The sequence below is a fragment of the Etheostoma cragini genome, chromosome 13 (genome assembly GCF_013103735.1).
Source record: "Etheostoma cragini isolate CJK2018 chromosome 13, CSU_Ecrag_1.0, whole genome shotgun sequence".
NCBI classification, from domain to species: Eukaryota; Metazoa; Chordata; class Actinopteri; order Perciformes; family Percidae; genus Etheostoma; species Etheostoma cragini.
Genome location: NC_048419.1, coordinates 2,701,978 through 2,722,912, shown reverse-complemented (window position 1 = coordinate 2,722,912; position 20,935 = coordinate 2,701,978). Strand labels below are relative to the sequence as shown.

General features: G+C 40.7%; 1 protein-coding gene across 5 annotated transcripts in view; it reads left to right on the top strand.

Annotated features, from left to right (window-relative positions):
* Positions 1-20,673, top strand: part of mark4a (MAP/microtubule affinity-regulating kinase 4a) — a 31,252-nt gene extending 10,579 nt beyond the window's left edge. Inside the window, exons 4-18 of one of the 5 annotated variants that reach the window (XM_034889690.1) lie at positions 200-248; positions 650-715; positions 4,419-4,489; positions 4,587-4,643; positions 5,474-5,710; positions 8,024-8,143; positions 8,231-8,330; positions 8,846-8,955; positions 10,548-10,734; positions 12,272-12,483; positions 13,797-13,900; positions 14,932-15,216; positions 16,461-16,543; positions 17,696-17,740; positions 17,813-20,673. In XM_034889690.1, coding sequence (XP_034745581.1) covers positions 200-248; positions 650-715; positions 4,419-4,489; positions 4,587-4,643; positions 5,474-5,710; positions 8,024-8,143; positions 8,231-8,330; positions 8,846-8,955; positions 10,548-10,734; positions 12,272-12,483; positions 13,797-13,900; positions 14,932-15,216; positions 16,461-16,543; positions 17,696-17,740; positions 17,813-18,201 — 2,115 coding nt within the window. In that variant the 3' untranslated portion in view covers positions 18,202-20,673. Of the gene's footprint in view, positions 1-199; positions 249-649; positions 716-4,418; positions 4,490-4,586; positions 4,644-5,473; positions 5,711-8,023; positions 8,144-8,230; positions 8,331-8,845; positions 8,956-10,547; positions 10,735-12,256; positions 12,484-13,796; positions 13,901-14,931; positions 15,217-16,460; positions 16,544-17,695; positions 17,741-17,812 lie in introns of all 5 variants that reach the window. The other 4 variants (XM_034889689.1, XM_034889688.1, XM_034889687.1 and 1 more) reach the window with 4 other exon arrangements.
* Positions 20,674-20,935: the final 262 nt, after the last annotated feature.

The window sequence follows — 20,935 nt, the reverse complement described above, 5'->3', positions numbered from 1 at the left end:
ATTAAAAACAATAGGAATCAATACAAATATTGCAATGGTTCCTATTTCAGGTTCCTATTTCAGAAATGCTGTGAAACCCTACGTCAACCCTCAGAACATACATGGCTCTCTATTGTGTGATGCTTTTCTTGCCAAGAACATGATGTTTTATTTATGTCTAATAATCTTAAAACTTTAAAATTCTGTGTCTTCTTCCCAGCTCTTTCGGGAGGTACGGATAATGAAAGGCTTAAATCACCCTAACATAGGTAAGGCACATACATGCTTTTCAATGGGCTTTATGTTTGTGTGTCTGAGTGTGCATCCATGTGCGTGTGTGTATGCGTCCATGTGTGTGGCCAGACGGAAGTGTAATGCTTTAAATAGGCTTCGTAGCATTCATTGCCGAAACTATAGCAAGCATCATCTCATATAGAGGTCACGATGTTGGATTTCGTAAAACTGAAATGCATCCTACGCACGCACGCACAAACACACACACACACACACACACACACACACACACACACACACACACACACCCAGCATTAGCAGCAGCTTCCTTGGTATTATGAAAGACAGGCAGCTGCCGTGCTATTATTCTATATAATGTGAGCAGGATTTGTTGATGTGTATTTTGATTTTAATCTGATTCTGTTTTGGGCTACAGTGCAGCTGTTCGAGGTGATTGAGACTGATAAGACGCTTTACCTAATCATGGAGTACGCCAGTGGAGGTGGGTACATCGGCCGCCACTTCCAGAAAATGCTATGAGTGCAAATGATGCAGAAGGTTTACAGATTTGGTTAAAATGCATCTTGTTCATGCAGTTCCAACAGGCAATGTGTGTGATCAGTATTTGGATCATTTTACAGGTTATTTCCTCCAAACAAAGTAGCTAAGGGTGCAATTGCAAAGACCCTCCCTCCCTATCTGAAGTTTGATTTAAAGAAACAGTTTGACATTTTGAGAAGAGGGTTACATGGAACCCTCCATGTTAATTTTTAATGGGTCAAATTGGACCCAAAGACAACAAGAGGGTTGAGATCTACACCTGTATTTAAAATGATGACACCTTAATGCAACCTCCTTTCAATATACAGTACATCAATTTGTTTCAATAGTGAATATAGAGGGGAAATGTTCCGGGTTTTTATGCCTCTGTGCTTTCACCAATTCATTATTTTACTCTTTACCCATCTAAACCCATGTAGTTCAGGCACACTGAGATAGTGTAGTCACCATAAGCTGACTGTGGACTCTCCCCTATTAGGTGTTGTATGGTTCTACATTCAGACTTAATAGAGTATGAAACCACAACATAAATAAGTAAGCAGCCTGCTGCATGGCTCTTTAAACTGACTTTAAACACAATTTCAGGAATAACGCCAGCACGTTGCATCTAATGCTTCTCTCCCTTTTCCTTTTGCTTCCATTAGTCTCTTTTATGGTTCTATTTGTGTCAGTTTCTTGTCACCAATCCCGTTTTCCTGAGTTCTGGCCCGAACCGTATCGTTTGCTCACTGTGACCTTGGAGAATGTAACAGATGCAGTTTCCAATGTGGCTTCCTTTCAAGCCCAGATGACTTTAAGTTAGATAAAAGAAACGACCATACGGAGGCATTAGGGAGGTGTAGTGGTGCCCAAATACCTATAAAGGCTAAAAGGTATCTATCTTCATATTCAGTGTGTCAAACAACAGTTTGCTCCATTAATCCAAATCTAGCTGTCTCTCAAATATTGTGGTATTCAAACAACATCTAAAGGACTGTACAAAATGAGTGTGAGAAGCTGGGTCAGAAGGGAGCGGGGTTATGTAGTTGCTTTTTTAAAGGAAAGAAAGGGAGGGCCTTTTATCTCTTTGTCATCCTAGATTCATATTTTATGTCATTTTTCTCTTTTTTTGTTGTTGATTTTTTCAAAAACAAAAGCCCAAACAAATACATTGTTATTATTGGGAATTGAGGGTGGTCAAAGACATCACACTGTATAAGCAGCCTGAACATAACCATTCAGATTAAAGAGAGGTACTAAGACCATTTTGTTTTCCATAATAATAATTTTCTATAATTTCTATTATTCTGAGACATTGTGGGTAGTTTATTGCAGTTTGTTGTCTCAAGGGTTAAACGAAACTATTTAGAACATTGGAGATGGAATTGTTTTTTTCAAAGTGAAATATAACATGTAACCCCACCCACCCAGCCCAGTCCCTAAGGCATTCTTCTTCTTCTTCTTTTTCTACTTCTGGTGAAAGTGTGTTTCCATCCAACGGCTTTAAAGCCAATAAAAATCTGTGCGTAATGACGTCACATGCTGTTTTGCGATAGAATTGGTAGGTCAAATAGATTTTAGACATTTTAAGGTGTTTCCTTCACCTTCATTCAAGCAACAACATAGTGTTTCTAGACAAAATGGATCCCGTCTACCAACACATGATCAATATGGGACAAGTTGTAATAGTCCTTATGTGCCATCTGATAGCAACACATCAAGCTGTAATAAGAAAACAACGCTATCAACTCATCGCTATGACGATGCAGATGCAACTTGTCTTTTATTGTCCATCCGGCACCGCTGCAAGACTCTTTTTTGAGACATGTCTCGCTGTCTGAGCACCATCCTTTGTCGGCAATTTCCTTCGCGAGTTCCTGATAAATAAAATTCAGAAATTCTCTCGTCTCCTCGTCCGTCCACTTCTATCTGTCTTTGTTGACGCCCGCCGTGTGTGCAGACCGAAAGGAAATACTGGGGATAGTTAACTACAACTTCTTCTTGTTGGCGGTTACAACCATAAAAGTTTATTCTGTTAAATAAAATGTATTATTATTATTATTATAAAATGATCTAAAACTTAATCGCAATTCATTAGTTATTCGGCAAATTACATTTCCATCAGCATTTATCACAAAAGCCGTGTTTCGTATTTCCTTTGAGTTGATATTCATGAAATTCCATCAAATTTTACTGTTTCAAGAAGGCATTTTTCATCACTTAATTCAGATAAAAACGTGTAGATGGAAACCTAGTTTGTGAATATTCCATCTCAATCTAAGGCCGATGCCATATTGGTGTAAGATGATTAACGTTATACTGTATGGGGGTTTAACATTTGGTGTAGTCAGAAGCTTTGGTTTCAAAAATAAATGTCACTTTTGTGTAAACGGGAATGATGCTGAGTATTGTGGAGCATGGCCCTGAACATGTCAGGTTACAGCGGGACGTCCCGACATCACGACTGGGTTGGATGATGATGGCTGAATGTGGTCGAGGTGTTATCGAATTCTGTCGATTGATTGATTATGCCAGCTTGTTTGGTGGATTTTTGCATTTGTTTCACAATATATTAGGGGTGGAGGTGGGGGGAATCGAAACGGCATAGTATTGATTATAGTAATTTCCATGGCAACACTGTATGGAAACACAAGACGCCAAGCATCGATCTATTATTATGTATATGTGTTAGTCAGTTTGTCTGCTTGACAATCCCATTTTGCATCAATAAAATTGAAGTGAGATGAATAAACAGAGAAATGTATCTTTTTAGATGAAACAGACGTTGATAAGTTTCCTTTGAAGTTGGAAAAAAATCCAATAAATTGCAATATATCGCAGAATAATGCAATATGTTGATAACCGCAATTATAATATTGTATCATGACATAAGTATCGTGAGGATGTGGTAGCTGGGGATTCCCACCCAGTATTTGTCCGATATGTTTTTCGACAGTTTTATTATATCATTTTGGGAAATACAGATTTGCTTTTGCAATATTTATACCACTCATGGTGATTAACTTAGCTTAGCATTAACACTTGGAAGGTTTTTTTTCTTTCTTGGTGGTCATACCAGACCAAGGACAACTGTAGCAGCACCACCCAATGTTGAGCAAGGCTGCATTGTAATACTCATGAATTCAACTGTTTCATTTTTTATGAAGTTTATGAGTTATTTCTTCCTGCCAAAGTAACATTGTCTCAGCTAAATAAAGCAAAATATGACATGTTAAGTAGAACGTTAGAGAGCGGACAGAACCAGGGACTCTGTTTCCAGTCTTTATTAGATATATAGATAATATAGATAATATTATCCATAATAATTATAGATAATTAGATAACCAGCTGCAGTTTGAATGGACAGTTATGAGAATGCCATAGATTTTGTCATGTAAGCGAATAAGCGTGTTTACCCCAAACGTCAAAGTGTTCCTTTAAATCTGTGTGCATTTGCTGTTTCTCATGGCTATGCTGCAACCCCCCAACCTCAAGAAGACAATAAAGTTCAAGTTGACGTCTTGAGAGCACTTATAAATATTAATTAAGCTGAATTGACTTGATTGAAATAGATTGTGTACATCAGCGGTATGTAATCCAATAAAAAGTATGGCTATAGTACTCGTGGCCTTATGAGCTGACTGATGTGTTTCTGCTGCTCTCAGGTGAAGTGTTTGACTACCTCGTGTCTCATGGGAGAATGAAGGAGGTGGAAGCCAGAGCCAAATTCCGACAGGTACTGTAGGACTACATCGCCCACTTGATGCCCACATTGGGCCAATCACCATATGAAATGGTCAATACTTGAGCTGTCTGTCTCCCTGTGTCCACAGATTGTTTCCGCTGTCCACTACTGCCACACAAAGAACATTGTCCACAGAGATTTGAAGGTAAGAAGCTCAGAAGATGTTTCGGGCTGCTTTGAGAGATGGCGGATTAAGGCTAGTCCAAGACTAGGAAAAAGAACTACAGAAATTCTAATCCGGGACTAGTCTTAATCGGTGTCTGTGAAGATGGGCCCCGAGCATCTTAATTGCACAGTAACGCACTGATGAGTGGAGAAGCTGAAGAAGGGTAGGAGGCAGCCAGTGCATCCTCCTGTACTAATAGATTATCACACTCCTAAACACACACAGTGACGTACTGTATACACATGACATAGACATGTACAGTAATAGCTTCATCTGTACTCTGAAGTTTTCTGAGGTTTCTAAAGTAGTGAAAGCTGTAGTAACATACAGTCGCACACGCAGCGCTGTCCATATTCTGCATGTTGTTATGCTGTTTGTATGACATTAAAACAGCAAAATGTGTTGTCATGAATTGGGATTGCTGTTACAGTATGTTCAGTGGCTGTACATCACTATTTGTTCACTAAATAAAAATAAAAATTGATACAAAAATAAATAAAAATTTGCTAAAATAATAGAGCTAATGAAAACAATGAAAATCTGACTTGTAAATGGAACCATTCAACTCGGGTGTGACGTCATCCCCCAACCCCCACCCACCCATCTGTCTCTCCTTCGCACTCTCTTTTTTTCATCACCACAACTCCCATTCTTTTGTCCTCCCGTTCCTCTTTCTCCTCTCCCATCCCGATGTTTTCTCCACTGCTCCCCCGACGTGTCATTCTCTGTCCCCTTTTCGGCACTCTCTCCCTCCTTCTGTCTATCCTTGCCTCCCCCCTCCGCTGCATCAATGCATGTATATGACTCAGGCGGAGAACCTTCTGCTGGATGCCGACGCCAACATCAAGATTGCCGACTTTGGCTTTAGCAATGAGTTCACGCTGGGCAACAAGCTGGACACGTTCTGTGGCTCGCCGCCCTACGCGGCCCCTGAGCTTTTCCAGGGGAAGAAGTACGACGGGCCCGAGGTGGACGTCTGGAGCCTCGGGGTCATCCTCTACACGCTGGTCAGCGGCTCGCTGCCCTTCGATGGGCAGAACCTGAAGGCAAGTGGATGGGAGGAAGGATTGTCTGTCTGTCTGTGTACATTCAGGACCATGGTGATTATGGTAACAGTAGTCCTGCATTGCCAGACCTGTCTCTGTACCGCTGTGGAGTGAGGTCTGGCTAATCCACACAGCACTCTTGTTTGCCTTTCTTTAAACCAATCACAATCGTCTTGGGCGGCGCCAAGCTCTGGACGCAGTGACTCAAGAAGGAACTTATTTGTGGAACATTTTTACCCCTCAACATAAAACGCCTCGTACAATATTAAATGAAGTTACCTGTTGACACAATACAGTAACAGGAGCCATTTAAATCCCCTAAAACATGGTTAAATCTCATTGTCTCTTACCATGTTATCACCGTGTGGACTTTGTCCCATTTAGAGAGGACATGCTATATATTCTTTGTAAATCTTTACAGTCATTCCCTGACAGAACCAAGCAGGCCTGCCAGTAAAATCAGAACCATGAGCTACTACTTAGAGCTGTGATAATTCCAAATTTTACCGTACGATTAACTGTCTCGTAAATAATTGCGATTAACAATATGATTGTCTCTTTCAGTTGAGTTAAAACAATACTTAAAACATCTTTTGGTTATAAGTCATTGGCATGTGACCCAGATAAAGGAGTAACACAAGTACACATTCAATCATACACGATCATAAAACATAAATTCTAGATTCACCCCCCCACCCTTTGATTTTTGTGAACGTTTAAAGGGTGAAGTGTCAACAGCTAACAATTTAAATTATAAAAAAGAAATATATTGTCTGACCAATTATATCTTTAATAATTGCAATTTGGCAAATCTGAACTAAATCAACAAGTACCAGTCCTATGCTTTAAGATCTTAGCTAATATTAGCAATTAGTTGCAGTTAAACGAAGAAATTATTATGTAAGTAAAAGACAATTAATTATGTAATAATTGTTACAGGCCTATTGCTACTAACAAGTAGCACGTAGATTCAAATGTAATGCTCACCAGAGAATATATACACACCAGTGTGTACGTCATTGAATCTACTGTACTGTGTAATGTGTCTGTTCCAGTTTGTATACTGGACACAGTCTGGGAGTGTAGGTGTTCCATAGCCATTACTCTTTAAAGCCAGTCCTGTGAGTCCGGTATTTCTTTTGACTATACCCTAATGATGTCATCTATGTGGGTCAGTTGTTGATCAGCATGCAGTTGAACTTCTGTTGGACCCTTGTGTCCCGTCCAGTCCAAATCCGCCAGTCATCAGGATCAGACAGACCTGGGGTCTGTGTGGAACAGTGTACGGTTCCCGTATGTTCGGATGGAAATCATGATCCTTGAAGGATTCCGCTTGTATTCCTTTGTATTGACATGAGAGAAGAAGACACAGTTAATGTAGCATCATCCTTTTTAGGGTGGATGTGTGGACTGTAGCACTGCGGCAACCTTTGAAGACTTTCACCTTGAACCCTTTCGATAATCCAGAAAAGAATAATCAAAAGGGGGAAAAAATTGGATCCTGGTTGGCAGAGAGGACAATACTTTGTTTTAAAATTGTATTTCGTTTAAAAAAAAAAATACTTTTCTTCTAATCAGATTTCCATACAGTATTATTTTATAGGTATAGAGGCTAGATAATATTGACCATTTAATATCTATTCCAAATGTTGTGTGTAATGTAGCTGCAAAGATTAATCAATTAGTTGTCAACTATTCAATTAATCTCCACCTATTTTGATAATTGAATAATAGGCCTCTTAAATATGTTCTCTTCTCTCCCCTGTGACAGTGAACTGAATATCTTTGAGTTGGGGACGTTATCTTGGCTTTGGGAAACACTAATCCACATTATTCACCGTTTTCTGACCTTTTATAGACCAAACAACTAATCGATTAATCAACGTGAAAAATAATGGTCGCAGTCTTACTAAGTAGCAGTCTTAGTGTGGAAGCAGTGGTCTCTGTCTTCTCTGCTGGAGTTTCATTGTACCCTGTTGTAGAACCCTAGAATAGAATTTTAACCAAAATCCAGCAGATGGCAAGGAATGGCCCCCTGCAGCTCCGCCAGATGATGGGGACAAATGTGTGTTTAACCCCCCCACTCATATCTGGCCAGCAGAATGCCTGCAGGGAGGGGCCTGGGGAGTTTGAAGCAAAGGACACCATTACATCACCAGAGAAATGGGTGTTGGATATTTTGTCATTAAAAGTTCAACATAAGGCCCTTCTCACCATGTTTGTGTCCAAAATGGCATCAAAGGCACATAGAGTAATAAGAGATTGAATATGAAATATGCTGTATGTATAACATGTGATGGATGTGGCCAACAGGAGCTTAGGGAGCGTGTGCTGAGGGGAAAGTACCGCGTGCCCTTCTATATGTCCACAGACTGTGAGGGGATCCTCCGCCGGTTCCTGGTGCTCAACCCCACCAAACGCTGCACTCTAGACGTAAGAACCCCGTAGCACACATGGTCTAACTTAGCTCATGTGCAGTTTTAACAAGGCTGAAGCTTTTCTATCTTTCTGTTTCTACAGCAAGTCATGAAGGACAAGTGGATAAATTCAGGGTATGAGGGCGATGACCTGAAGCCCCACATAGAACCTGTTGAAGACTTCAGTGATCCAGCTCGCATAGGTGAGTCCGCTGGGCCACTGGTACTGCTAAGCAGACATATAGACTTGAGACTTGAGTCCACTCAAGTCACTTGAATTTTTAAAGAAATTAACAACTTGAGACTCGACTTTGACTTGTAGGTTAATGAGTCGTTACTTGACGCATGAGGACCAGGATGACTTGTATGTATTCATAAGTCTGAATGTTATCTGTTAAATATAAAATAATTCAATATTGTCAAGTTTCTGTGATCATCAAGTGGCAGCTGCACAAGCTTGGAATCATGATTGGACGACGCACAAAGCTCCTGTTATACGGTTACTACTTGACTGGCTTAACTAAGGACTCGACTCCAAATAACCTGTTACTTGCTTTGACTTGCCCAATAGCAATAAAAACTCCAGACTTGCTTGAGACTTGAAAGGACTTGAGACACTACTACCAAGAGGCCCGTCCCATAATAAACCTGCTCGGGATGTTTCCTATCATCATGTCTGTTGTCTTACCTTCTTTAAGTGGTTGTCTGTGTTCCTCAGAGGTGATGGTGGGGATGGGCTTCACTTCAGAGGAAATTAAGGACTCTCTGCTCAATCAGAAATACAATGAAGTCACCGCCACCTACCTACTACTGGGCCGCAAAGGCGATGTGAGTTATACACACCAACTCATTACTTATTAATGTCTATACAGTGTGTAAATATGAGGTAGTTAGCTGACATACTAACCAGAGCATATACACTGTATATTTGTATACATAACAGAAAGAAGCTCTAATACTTTTCTCTGACAACTTCATTTTTGTGTTGTTTGCATTTCTTTAAAGCGTCCATGTTCTGCTCATTTTCAGGTTCGTTATTTGAATTTTGAGGTTATACCAGAAAAGGTTTATATAGTTTCAATTTCAAAATACACCATATTTTTGTTGTGCCGCACATGGCTGCAGATCCTGTTTTCACCCTTTGTGTTTGGGTCTCTGTTTTAGCTTATTTTTAGAATTTAGAATTATTTTGACTAAAAGTTAGGATCAGAGGAACGTACAGATGAGTTTAGTCAGGAATGAAAGTGATCAATTGTGTTTGCAAAGAGTGTTGTATGGATTACAATCAATCTTTTGTGGTAATTTGGTTAAAAAGAAACCCACATTTTAGATATAGACATTTTTTTAAGGGGTCAAATTTGACCCCAGGACAACAGGAAGGGTAAACATTCCCAGTGCATGTAGTACATGCAGGCTATCCTAAAGTTTGCCAGCAAGTAGACACAAACCTTCACCTTCTCTTTTGCTCTGTCAGTCTTTCTGTGCATAAACTATAAGTATGGCTTAGATCTGTGGACTCATTTAGGAGGTGCTGGTGCCTGGGAGAGAGTACTTGAGGAAGTCCCGGGACTTATTTGGGGTTTAAAAAAAATTCTGAAATAAAATTACTTTATAGTCTATTAACAAAAATTGTCTTTATCTCAATTTCACACCATTGAGAAAACATATGTATGTTTAGGGAATGTAACCAGTCTCTACTAGAACACAATGGAAGTGTTGTTTGTTTTTTGTCATAAGGTTATAGTTCATGTCAAAAATGTTTTTATCCTGAATGATTTTCTGAACTGAGTCAGGAATACATGTTTATCAGAGAAAATAAGGTAAGGCCGTTGATTTTAAGGTAGACAAAATGCATACATACCATACCACACCTGCTGTACCATTGTTCTTTTTGTAAAAATTAGAAAATTTGACCTGAATACCATACAAGGGTTAAAAGAAATGTGTTTGGTGATACATCATCTGAGTTAACCCTCTTGGGGATTTACATGCATTAACAAAATAGGTAATAGTAAGAATAGCTAACAGCTCTGTGCAATTTCAATATTTAACCATTTCATTTCATTACAGTGCAATATTTATTTACTATTTAGTATTTAACCATTTCATTTCAATACAGTGCAATATTTATTTGTTATTAATACTTAACTACTTTTTGCATAATGTGTACACAAAGCTATTTTATAGATAGTATATAGTTGCTCTCAGGACTGTGCACCCCTCTCTTTTTTTCTGCACTACCTATACTTTATATTTACATTTTTATATTTTGTGTCAACACTGTAAAGGGTTGCTTTTGTCTTGTTGCACAGGTACTGCACTTGTGTATAATGACAATAAAAGCTTTCTATACAATTCTAAATACTAAGTGAGGAAGTGGATGCTTCTTCACACTGACCCCTTTCTATCTAACCCTGCAGGAGGCCAGCGAGGCTCGCACGGCCAGTAGCCTGTCACTGGCGAGGGTGCGACCCAGCCCCATCACCAACGGCACCAACAAGCACTCCTCAGCCACTGGATCCTCTTCCTCCTCCACCTCCTCCTCACATAGCAAGACCCAGCGCAGTGCCTCCACCTACCACAGGCAGCGGCGACACAGTGACTTCTGTGAGTCTCATCTCTAACTTCATCCTTTTGTCTTGTGTTGTTCTCCCGTCGACCCGTCGGCTCACTTTTTTTCAACATTATTATTGTTTTTTTCCACATTTTGGGTATTACTTTAAATGTTGTGTTTTTTTTTTTTTTTTATGTTTTTAATGTTGACATTATTTGGAAAGCCCATTTTTTGTGAGAGAAAAAAAAAAAAAAACTGAAAATTTCAATTTCAATTTGACCCAAGGACAACATGATGGTTAACTCTTGCAGAGCTGTATGAATCCTGGAACCTGGAATTTTTATATATTTATGTCTTTTCATACAAAATCAGATGCATTCACACCTGAAGAGAGACATTTTAAAGACTCTCATGAGTTGTAAGGAAAAACTAAACCAGCGATAATAAGATAAAAGAAGATTCTGTTATTGTCATCTACATATATGATGAGATTCAGATGCACTACAGTTTGTGAGGCTGTGCTCAAAGATATCCTTTAAACATAGATTAAATACATTGCACATACCTATTCAAAACCGCTCACGTTCACACACAAGCAACTCATATACAAAATATCAACATATGCATGTTAAAAGTAAAGACATAGTCAATTACAGCTTCCAAAAAAAAATTGAACCTTGTGTTGTCTTCCCATCAAAATTGAAAATCAATTATTTTATTGACGCTTTTTATCAATGTTTTTTAAAACTTTTTCTTACATTTTTGTCCCTTTTTTCAACACTTTTGACGCTTTTTGGAATGTTTGTCACTCTTTTTGACGTTTAACACTACATAACACTAACTTATCAAATTTAGTTTTACAGTTATTTTTGGTATTTAGGGTCAATAAACCACATTTATAGGAAATTATACCTAATGTTTGAGTTATAAAAGCAGAAATTAGGAATTATTTAGACAAAAATTACTGGGAATGTATGTTGAGGGATAATCACAGACTGGATTATGTCAACTTTTACTAGAAACTATTTCAAAACCACTTCAATGTTTTTTCAAATGCTTTAAAATTGAATAAGACACTCTCTGAAAGTAGAGATTTGTACTTGGCAAAGAGCGTTGTGTGGAATCAATCATGTTATTTTGTGGAATTAAAAAGAACATTGATATAGGAAAACGGGTCAATTTGACCCAAGAACAACATGAGTGTTAAAAGTTTGGGTAAAAAAACTGTTTTTTTCAGTAAAGAGATTGTATTTTATTTTTAAACACGCTGCACACTGGCAGGGAGATGGATTATTAAAGCAGTTTCTCTCATAGACTACTCGTAAAAACTTTAGGAACAGTATGACAGAAAATGTTAGTGGTTTTGAAACCTTGACTTTTGCAAACCGCGGTGTAACATGAAAACCGGCAACCGGCCCATGTCTAGTTCAGACTAACATAACACTTAACATCCATGGTATACAAATATCCTCACTTGGAAGGCTAGGCCTTCGGCTGTGACTATCTGTATGAAGGGGTCATACTGTAGATACAGAATATTCCTTATACGAGTATCTGTGTGTCTGCGTTCTGCTGTCCTCCACAACAAAGGCGGGCCCTCCATGCCCGTCATGCACCCCAAACGGAGCCCCACAAGCACGGGCGAACGTGAGCTGCGGGAGGGACGGATGCCTTCACGTAAGGCCAGCTGCAGCGTGATGGGGAGCCACAGCCTCCCTCCGTCCAGCCCAATGGTCAGCAGTGCCAACAACCCCAACAAGTCCGAGATCCCAGACCGCCGCAAAGACATGACCGCCACCACAGTAAGTGACAGATGTCGTCCTCAAGGAGAGAGGAGACAAAGCCGTTTAGAAACTAAAAGCTGTGTTTCTAATTCCTGATCTTATCTTATTAGCTTCACACAGAGCCTAGTTATCCAGTATCACAGTAATGCAGGTAACTGTTGACAGGAACTCACGCTAGCCAAAGCATTAGACTATCTGTCAAAATGTAAACTGGGCGCCCTGATGGCTCAGTTGGTAGAGCGGATGCACCTCTATAGATGGTTTACTCCTCGATGCAGCAGGTCTGGGTTTGACTCCAACCTGCAGCTCTTTGTTGCATGTCATTTCCCCCTCTCTCTCCACCTTTATGTCTTCAGCTGTCCTGCCATTAAATGGCCTAAAATGCCCACAAAATAATCTTTGAAATAAAATGTAAACAAAAGCACACAGGTGTAGATAGTTTTGAGTTCCGGAAATTCAGATCAAATCAGCTCCCAAGGACATCTTCCAGGCTTCCAAGCAAATTGACCATAGCTGGCAAACAGTGGAATTACAACTCCAGACCTGTCATTTAATGCCTTCTGGCCCTACATGGCAAAAGAGACAGCAAATACATGCTTTTGACTAGAACAGTTTTGCAGTGTGGAATAAAGCTCGCCTGTTATTTTCCCCACATGATAATAAGTGTTTACTATTCACGACTTGACAGTAGAGCTGAAGTTAGGGACCTTCTCAAAGGTCTGTGCAAAATGGCTTTCTCATTTTTGAATGGCCCAGTGGTTCTTTCCCTTTTGTACACAAGACAAAGATTACATTAAGACTTTTATTTTCCCACTGTTAAAACACCTAGTTCTGTTTCTAAGATTAATTAATTAACAATTACACAGTGTTTATTGTGAACTCAGTTCAGATCTCAAATAAATTCAGTGTAATTGTTAATTGAATAATAATAGAAATAGAAATAAAAAATTTAAAAAATATATATATATATATATATATACACAAAATACTTTTTGTTATATGTCCCTGTCCTGTCTGTACTTTTAAAAATTTTGGTTTTGATGTCCATCTGGGACATTTCTGGTTAAATAAAGGATGAATAAATGAAATGTATAAGTTATTTTGTATATTTTGTGAGAAGCTTGAAAAAACACTTTTCAGTTTTCTGCTAGTGTGACTTTTTTTAACAAAGTATCCTTTTGCATACTGACTGTGATGCTGTAACACTGTGATACTGTAACACTGTGATACTGTAACACTGTGATACTGTAACACTGTGTGGTGGATTTGGTTCCACTGAATCTCAAAGTGACTCTCATCATCTGCATCTTACCTCGTTCCCCTCTCTGTAGAACAACATCCCTGGAAGTGCCATGACACGCAGGAATACATATGTGTGCACTGACCGCACAGGCGCTGACAGACACTCTCTTCTTCAGAACGGCAAAGACAACAGGTAGCGCTTTTGTGTTGTTCTGTCACCGTCGTCAGGGTGATCGTGGTCTGTTACGTTTGCGGCAGAGTCTGCAGCAGGTGCTTCCATCACGCTGTCAGTTATTGTGCTTCCTTCTTTTTTTTTCAGGCATTTTTGGCCTATGGTTTTGGCGCTTGGCGACAAACAGGCATTACATCACCAATTGGAACAGAGAGTGCTTTATCTTGTAATCGAGGAGCAATGATTTCTTCAGATTTTATTTGGGGGTAACGAGTAACAAAGCAGCTTAGGGGAAATGTATTGGAAAAAAAGTATATATTTTATTTAGGAAAATTAGTGTAAAGTACAGACGTATTTGTAATTCATTACATTACAACACTGGCTCATTGGTTTTTGTGTTATCGTTTAGTACTTACCAAAATATTGTACCGTAATGTTGCAGTTTCTTTTGTTAACCCTTGTGTTGTCCTCCGTCTGTTTTAACGTTACCTGTTTATGAAACATAAGGTATAAATTATCACCCAATTCTGCGTTACATCTTCTTAGCCAACTTCCTTCCAAGTTGTTACCACTAGTTTTACACTTATTGTTGGAATTCAATGGTCGTTAAACTTCTTTAAATGAAACTATACCTAATTTCAGAGTTAAAAAAGCAGAAATTTTGAATAATTTTGACTTGTTCAGATCAGAAGATGTGGAGTGGATAAGCACTGACGGGTACACTGTATGTCAAACATTTCTGTATTGAAATCATTTACATTTTTTGGAACCATTCGTGTTATATTTGGCCAAATTTCTGTTACAGAAACTTTGAAAACGGGTCAAATTTCACCCGAGGAAAACAGGAGGGTTAAAACATTTATGTTCCCACTGGTACCTACAGTAGTTCAATTTCTATTAAATAGTAGTAAATAGTAATAAAATTGGAAACTGGTAGCTCAGCAACTGGTATGGAATTCCCGAGATTGGAACGGCATCAGTATTAAACTTTTTTGGGATAACCAGCCCGAGGCCTAGCTTAAGGCGCTGTCCTTCCTGTTTGTTGTCTGCAGCTCCCTGGGCCACCGGTTGCCTGCAGCGTCTCCGTCCACGCTCAGCATTTCTGGCGCCGGAGCTGCCTCCTCCTCTTCCTCTTCAGACCGATGCCGCCTGACCCGAGGCTCCACCATCCGCAGCACCTTTCACGGGGGACAGCTGAGGGACCGTGGGCCCCCTGTCTACTCAGCCCCCCCCACCTCACCCACCTTGTCCCACCATGACACCAGCCCTCTGCCGCACGCCCGCACCAGGGCAACCTCCAACCTCTTCACCAAGCTGACCTCCAAACTCACTCGCAGGTAAATGTATGCATGGCACCATATCACCAGACAAACATCACTCTCAAGCCTGTGCATTAAATATGAAGCTACAGCCTGACTACTGTTAGCTTAGCTTAGCATAAAGGACCAAACAGAGCCTACCAGCATCTGTAAACGCTCACTACTGTCACTGCCCAATGAGAGCAGAGTGCAGATTTGAGTTGCGTATGCTCAGATGTAAACGGTTTACGACATAACATGTCATACTGAAATTTGTGAAATCCATGAAATAATAAACTTTTTTCATTACAAACAGAAGATGGGAATCATTTCAGAAACGCTTTAGCTATCTAGCCATGATTGTTTGAGTGCTAACGTTAGCTCAAAACGCCATTCAACTGACAGCCATTGTTGTGTTTGATTGCTAGCTTGTGGCTAAGCTAGCAGTCCTTTCAAAAACATGGTATCTATCTATGACTGTTTGATTGCTAACGTTAGCTCAAAATGCCATTCAACCGACAGCCATTGTCTTGTTTGATGCTAACTTGTAGCCAGCAGTAAACCAACTTTGTTAAGTAGGTTCATTTTTACTGCATTGATATTACAGCAGTCTCTCGTTAGCATCTTATATGCTAACTCCTAAGAAACATAGTGGACATGTTTTTAACTTTGGACGGAGCCCGGCTAGCTGTTTCCCCCTGTCTCCGGTCTCTGTGCTGAGCTAAGCTAATAGTCTGTCAGTGCTAGGTTGATTTTTACTATACCGACATGAGAGAGTGGTGTTAATGTTCTCATGTAACTCTACAGGAAAGTATATTTTCCAGAATGTCAAACTATTCAGAGATCTTATAAGCGACTCAATTGTAAAATATGTCTTTAGAAGACAAAATTCACATTAAATCAAACCAAGAAAATCAAATCTGATATATAGTCATGTAGCGTTGTTGTGAAGTTCTTCCTTTCAGCTTGAGCACAGCCTGGATATGGATCCATGCTTATACCACAACACTGTATTCACCCGGCCTTTTGGCAAGCCTTCTGTGGCCTCGGATTATCCTCTGCTCCCCTAGTCGTCATAATCACACATGTCTAATCTTATCAAACCTCAGCTTTATCCTTGCCAATCAGCTGCTGCGCTGCGCTCTTTTCCACCACTTGCTCTCCTGTGATTCACTTATATTCTCTTTTATCCCCCAACCCCAACCCTCTGCTCCTACACCGTATTTCCTCCTTTTTCTCCATCTTTATCTTGTTGTGCTTTCCCCCCCTTGTCATGGCATCAGGGTCAACCTTGACCCGTCCAAGCGCCAGGGCTCAAACAAATCAGTCTCGGGTTGTACTCTTCCACAAGGATCAAAAACAGTTAGTAAGTTCCCGTGTCTCCGGCTTCTTTCTTGTCTGCCTGTGCCGCCCCCGTCTGTCTGCCTGACTTCTTCATACCTTTTATCTATGAATTAGTGCTTGTCTGCATGACTTTTTAATCATCTTCATACTGTCAAGTATGTCCCGCACACTCAGTTTCAAGCATGGTTGCAATCAAGCAGACATTCATTTGATTTGTCAACTTTCAGTTTCAAGATGTCATTGTCAGCACAGACTGCCTTTAATTAGTCAGTGTGCCCGTAGAAATTAGTATGTTTTCATTTTGTGTTTGTGGTCGATGGGTTAAAAGTCATTACATGTTTATTCCATCTGTTGTTGGCAAGAATGGATGGTAATGTGTAGTCCTATGAAGAGAAGGACTGTATTTACGTACTGCATGCTTTGTAACTTGTGAAAAAGGGAAAAAGTCCATATTTGCAAAGGTGTGACACACTGTTCTGCACTTTTTGTGCTCGTTATTGATGCTTGCTTGTTCTCACTTTATGATATCCACTACTGAATGCCATCTCATCTGAGAGGCTAAGTCAGAAGACTCATTGTTAGAGATGTTCCAATACCATATTTTCCTTCTTGATACCAATTCCTATACCTGAACGTGTGTAGATCTGATACCAGTGCATTAAAAAATAGATAAATATATATACAGCACATATACAGTTTATGTATGGATAAGATATGATTGCTAGCATTGTTAAATGGCTTGGCTGGGGTTGAGCATTTGTTAATCAGGAACAATGCCAATGAGATGCCAGGGTATTGGATCTAAGTGTGCATACTGTACACATCACCGTGACACTGGTTGCCAAATTGCGGACATTTTGCTAACGTTAGCTCTGACTAACATTACACTCTGTTATGCATCCATGTCCGTTACACTGATTTGCCATCCTAGGAAACGCAAATTTGAAGGAAACAGTGATTTACTTACTTAATTACTTACTACTTACTACTTAAAAAGTTGATCTTTTTTGGGGCTAAATTACTTGGTATTGAATCGGTGCATTGCATACATTGCTGATATAGAGACATGTATTTTAGGCAGATTTATTTTGACGTTTTTCTGATACTTGTGTCATATGGGAACAACTCTACTCATTTTACTGCAGTGGCCTTACTCTGCTTGTTTATCCTGCAGGGTCACAAATGAATCTGAGGGAATCAGGAGATTTGCGGTCACAAGGTCAGTACATGTACAGTATTACTCAAAATAGATGGTAGATCATTTCTGTTTTAACGAGATTACTAGAAGCAGTCACAGTCCAATGTCTAAGCATTTCTATAATATCCCCCCCCCCTCTCCCTAGTTGCCATCTACCTGGGTATCAAAAAGCGCCCGAGCCCCGGGCCGTCGGACGTGGCTGGGATCTGAGAGGTGGTGTGCGGCGTGACCCTGCGGAGGTGGTTCTGGCTCTGCAGGAGGCGGCGCTGGGATGTGGCTGCCAGGTCCACCATGCCGGCCCCTTTCTGCTCTCCTGCACCCACGGCGTGGCAGGGGGCCGCGTGGCTTTTGAGGCCGAGGTGTGCCAACTTTCCACAGGCACCTCCGAGACTTCTAACGGGGTGCGCTACACACGACTCTGGGGAACGCCGCTAGCTTTTCGGGACATTGCCACCCAAATCTCTAAGGACCTTGAACTTTGAACGGAGGTTGTGTGTGCCTGTGTGTGTGTGTGTGTGTGTGTGTGTGTGTGTGTCTGTGTGTGTGTGTGCGTGTGAGTGATCATTAATATGTGTGTCCGCAAATGGAGGGTGGGGTGGACATAACTGAGGAAAAAATAGCAGATAAGGGGCTGGACCCGAATAGACTTCTCCTTCCCTTTCATGACTACCCCCCCCCCCACCCCCTGCACACACAAACAAACACACACACACACACACCTCACCCGTAAAGTCACTGAGGTACCCCCCTCCACCCATTCACCACACCCAGCTCAGCTAACTTCTTCACTGAGCAACTGCACCCTCTGGACCTGGATCAGAAGGAATCTAGTTCTATATTTTTTATTGCTACTCTAGCCATAATGACTCTTTATGTTATGTATTGCTCTGATCATTGTTTTTTTACCCACTCTCACTTTCACCACTACGGAAAAAAAAATCTCCTGTGTACTGGTTGTAATTGACCAGCCGGTCTTTTTTATTTTTTATTTAATTTTTTTTAATCCATGACTTTTCATCCCCTGGGGACAATAACAGGCACATACGTGGATGTGGTCCGACTCAGTGATCAGACCAGCAGCCGGCGAGGGTTGCGTTGCTTTGATCACGCAGCAGTGACGACTGCACTGGATTAAGGTCAGTGGGAGCAGGGTTGACAGGCCCTTTGAAAACAGCCAATCGGAGGCTGACCTGGCATCCAAAAAGCCCGCCTCATGTACTGATTAGAGTTGTCCCCTCTCTCCATCACAGTAGTTTCTCTGCATGGGAATAGCAAATTAAAATTCAAAATGTAGATTTTTTTATTACAAGAAGAAGACATTGTGGGGCAGTAATGCCAGGCTCCATTCGGAAACCTCGCTAAAATCACAATTAAATTAAATCAAAGCTGATTCTTGGTTAAATATAAGGTTGTATAACTTTTATACCATTCTCTATATTATACCAACTCTCAAAGAATGAACAGAGAGGCCTGCAAAGACTACCTGGACACATGCTGCTCTCTGATTGGCTGGATTCATTGTTTGTCAGCGCTGGTCACCATCACTAAAACTAGTTCAAAGCATTTAGATTTTTCCTGCCTCTTTCCCCCGTTTCATGTCTTTTCACGGGTGGCAGAGAATATCTTTCTGACTACACACGAAGCCCTCAACTGTTGAGATTGCTCAAGGAATTAAAGCAAGCGAGAGCGACAAACGGGGATTTTTTTTTTGTCGTGCAAACCTCGGCCCCCAAAATCCGTCATTCGTCCCACCTTAACGTAACAGAGACACTGTAAATTTGGCTTACTTCTCCGTGCAATGCAATTCTTTGGTTCTACTCAGTGCCATGGGATCTCACCTCAGCCATCATCTCTGTAGTTGGATGGGAAATACCAAAAGCAGATAAGCCAAGCAGCAAAACCTCTCCAATCACAAACACTAATCTTCACACACGCACACACACACAAAGGTACATGCACTTCTAAATGTCCACCCTCTCTTTTTTGTGGCACAGTCTTTAAACTGGTCTGTCTATTATTGATGACTGTGGGCTGTGAGGTATGGGTGGGGGTGGGGTGTGTGTGTGGGTGTGGGTGTGGGGGGGGGGGTGTTCTGACTCTGGATAAAGGCTCGCTGAAGGCAGTGTGCATAGTGTTTTCTTCTTGTTAGTCCAGTTGCCTTTTAAAGTGGACAACCCCCAGCGCCTTCATACAGTGCATATTTAATGTTTCAAAAAAGAGAGAGACAGAAAAAAAACTTCCTTTCTAAGCTTTCTAATCTCCCTCCCTCTTTTCAGTCAATGACGTACTGTGATATTTACGTAGGCTACGGAGAACATGTCGTTTGGCTGCTGATTTACTGTTAATACTATCTCTCGGTTGTGGCTTTGCTCATGGTGACCCAAATCCCCCCTTACCCCGCCCCCATCTCCTTTCCCACCATCATAAACTTCCCTGATTCCCTACATTGAACAGGGACGCCCCACCTTGGCTGTCCACCGCCTTCGTGTGTACCACCGACTTATTTCAACCGTCACAATGACTCGGCTCTTCGTTTGAGACCCCGTTTTCATGCACAGGGGATAAAAAACACTCAGCCATCCCCTCACAGTGTAGACCCATGTACGACATCTTCTCAGTCCAGTTTGGCGTGTGCTGTTTCATGGAGCCCAGCAGGGGAGACTGGTGTCTACCTGACTTGCCTCCCCAGGGTGAAAAGCAGACACCCACATGGACACCCAGAGTCTGTCCTTGTCCTCTCCCTGGGAGCTTTCTCATTGTGGTGTATATTATTATTATTAGGTAATATAGACCTCAATGCACTTTGCTTTGACTTGAATCAGCTCCTTCCAGTGTACCTGTATAGGTAATACCCAGAACTAGCCACTGGAGGGCGCCAATGTCTTAAATGTGAAACACTTCAATTTGTGGATATTTGCACAGGTACTTTATTTATTTTTTAGAATAATATCATTAAAAAAAAACAAAAAAAAACAGGATTTATATCAGTCAGTTGATGGCTGTATATAAAATATATGAATATAGTATATATCTTAGAGCTCAAGGTTTATTTATAGCTAGAGCAAGGGAAGTAATTCTAGTTTAAAGCCAATTCTGTCAGTGGCAATGGGGAACCAAACCAATCTGCAATCCTGCATGACTTCAGAGTTTTGGTTTTGGGGGGTGGGGGGGGGGGAACATGATGCACACCTAGGGTTGGAAGCTTCGTGGAATGCA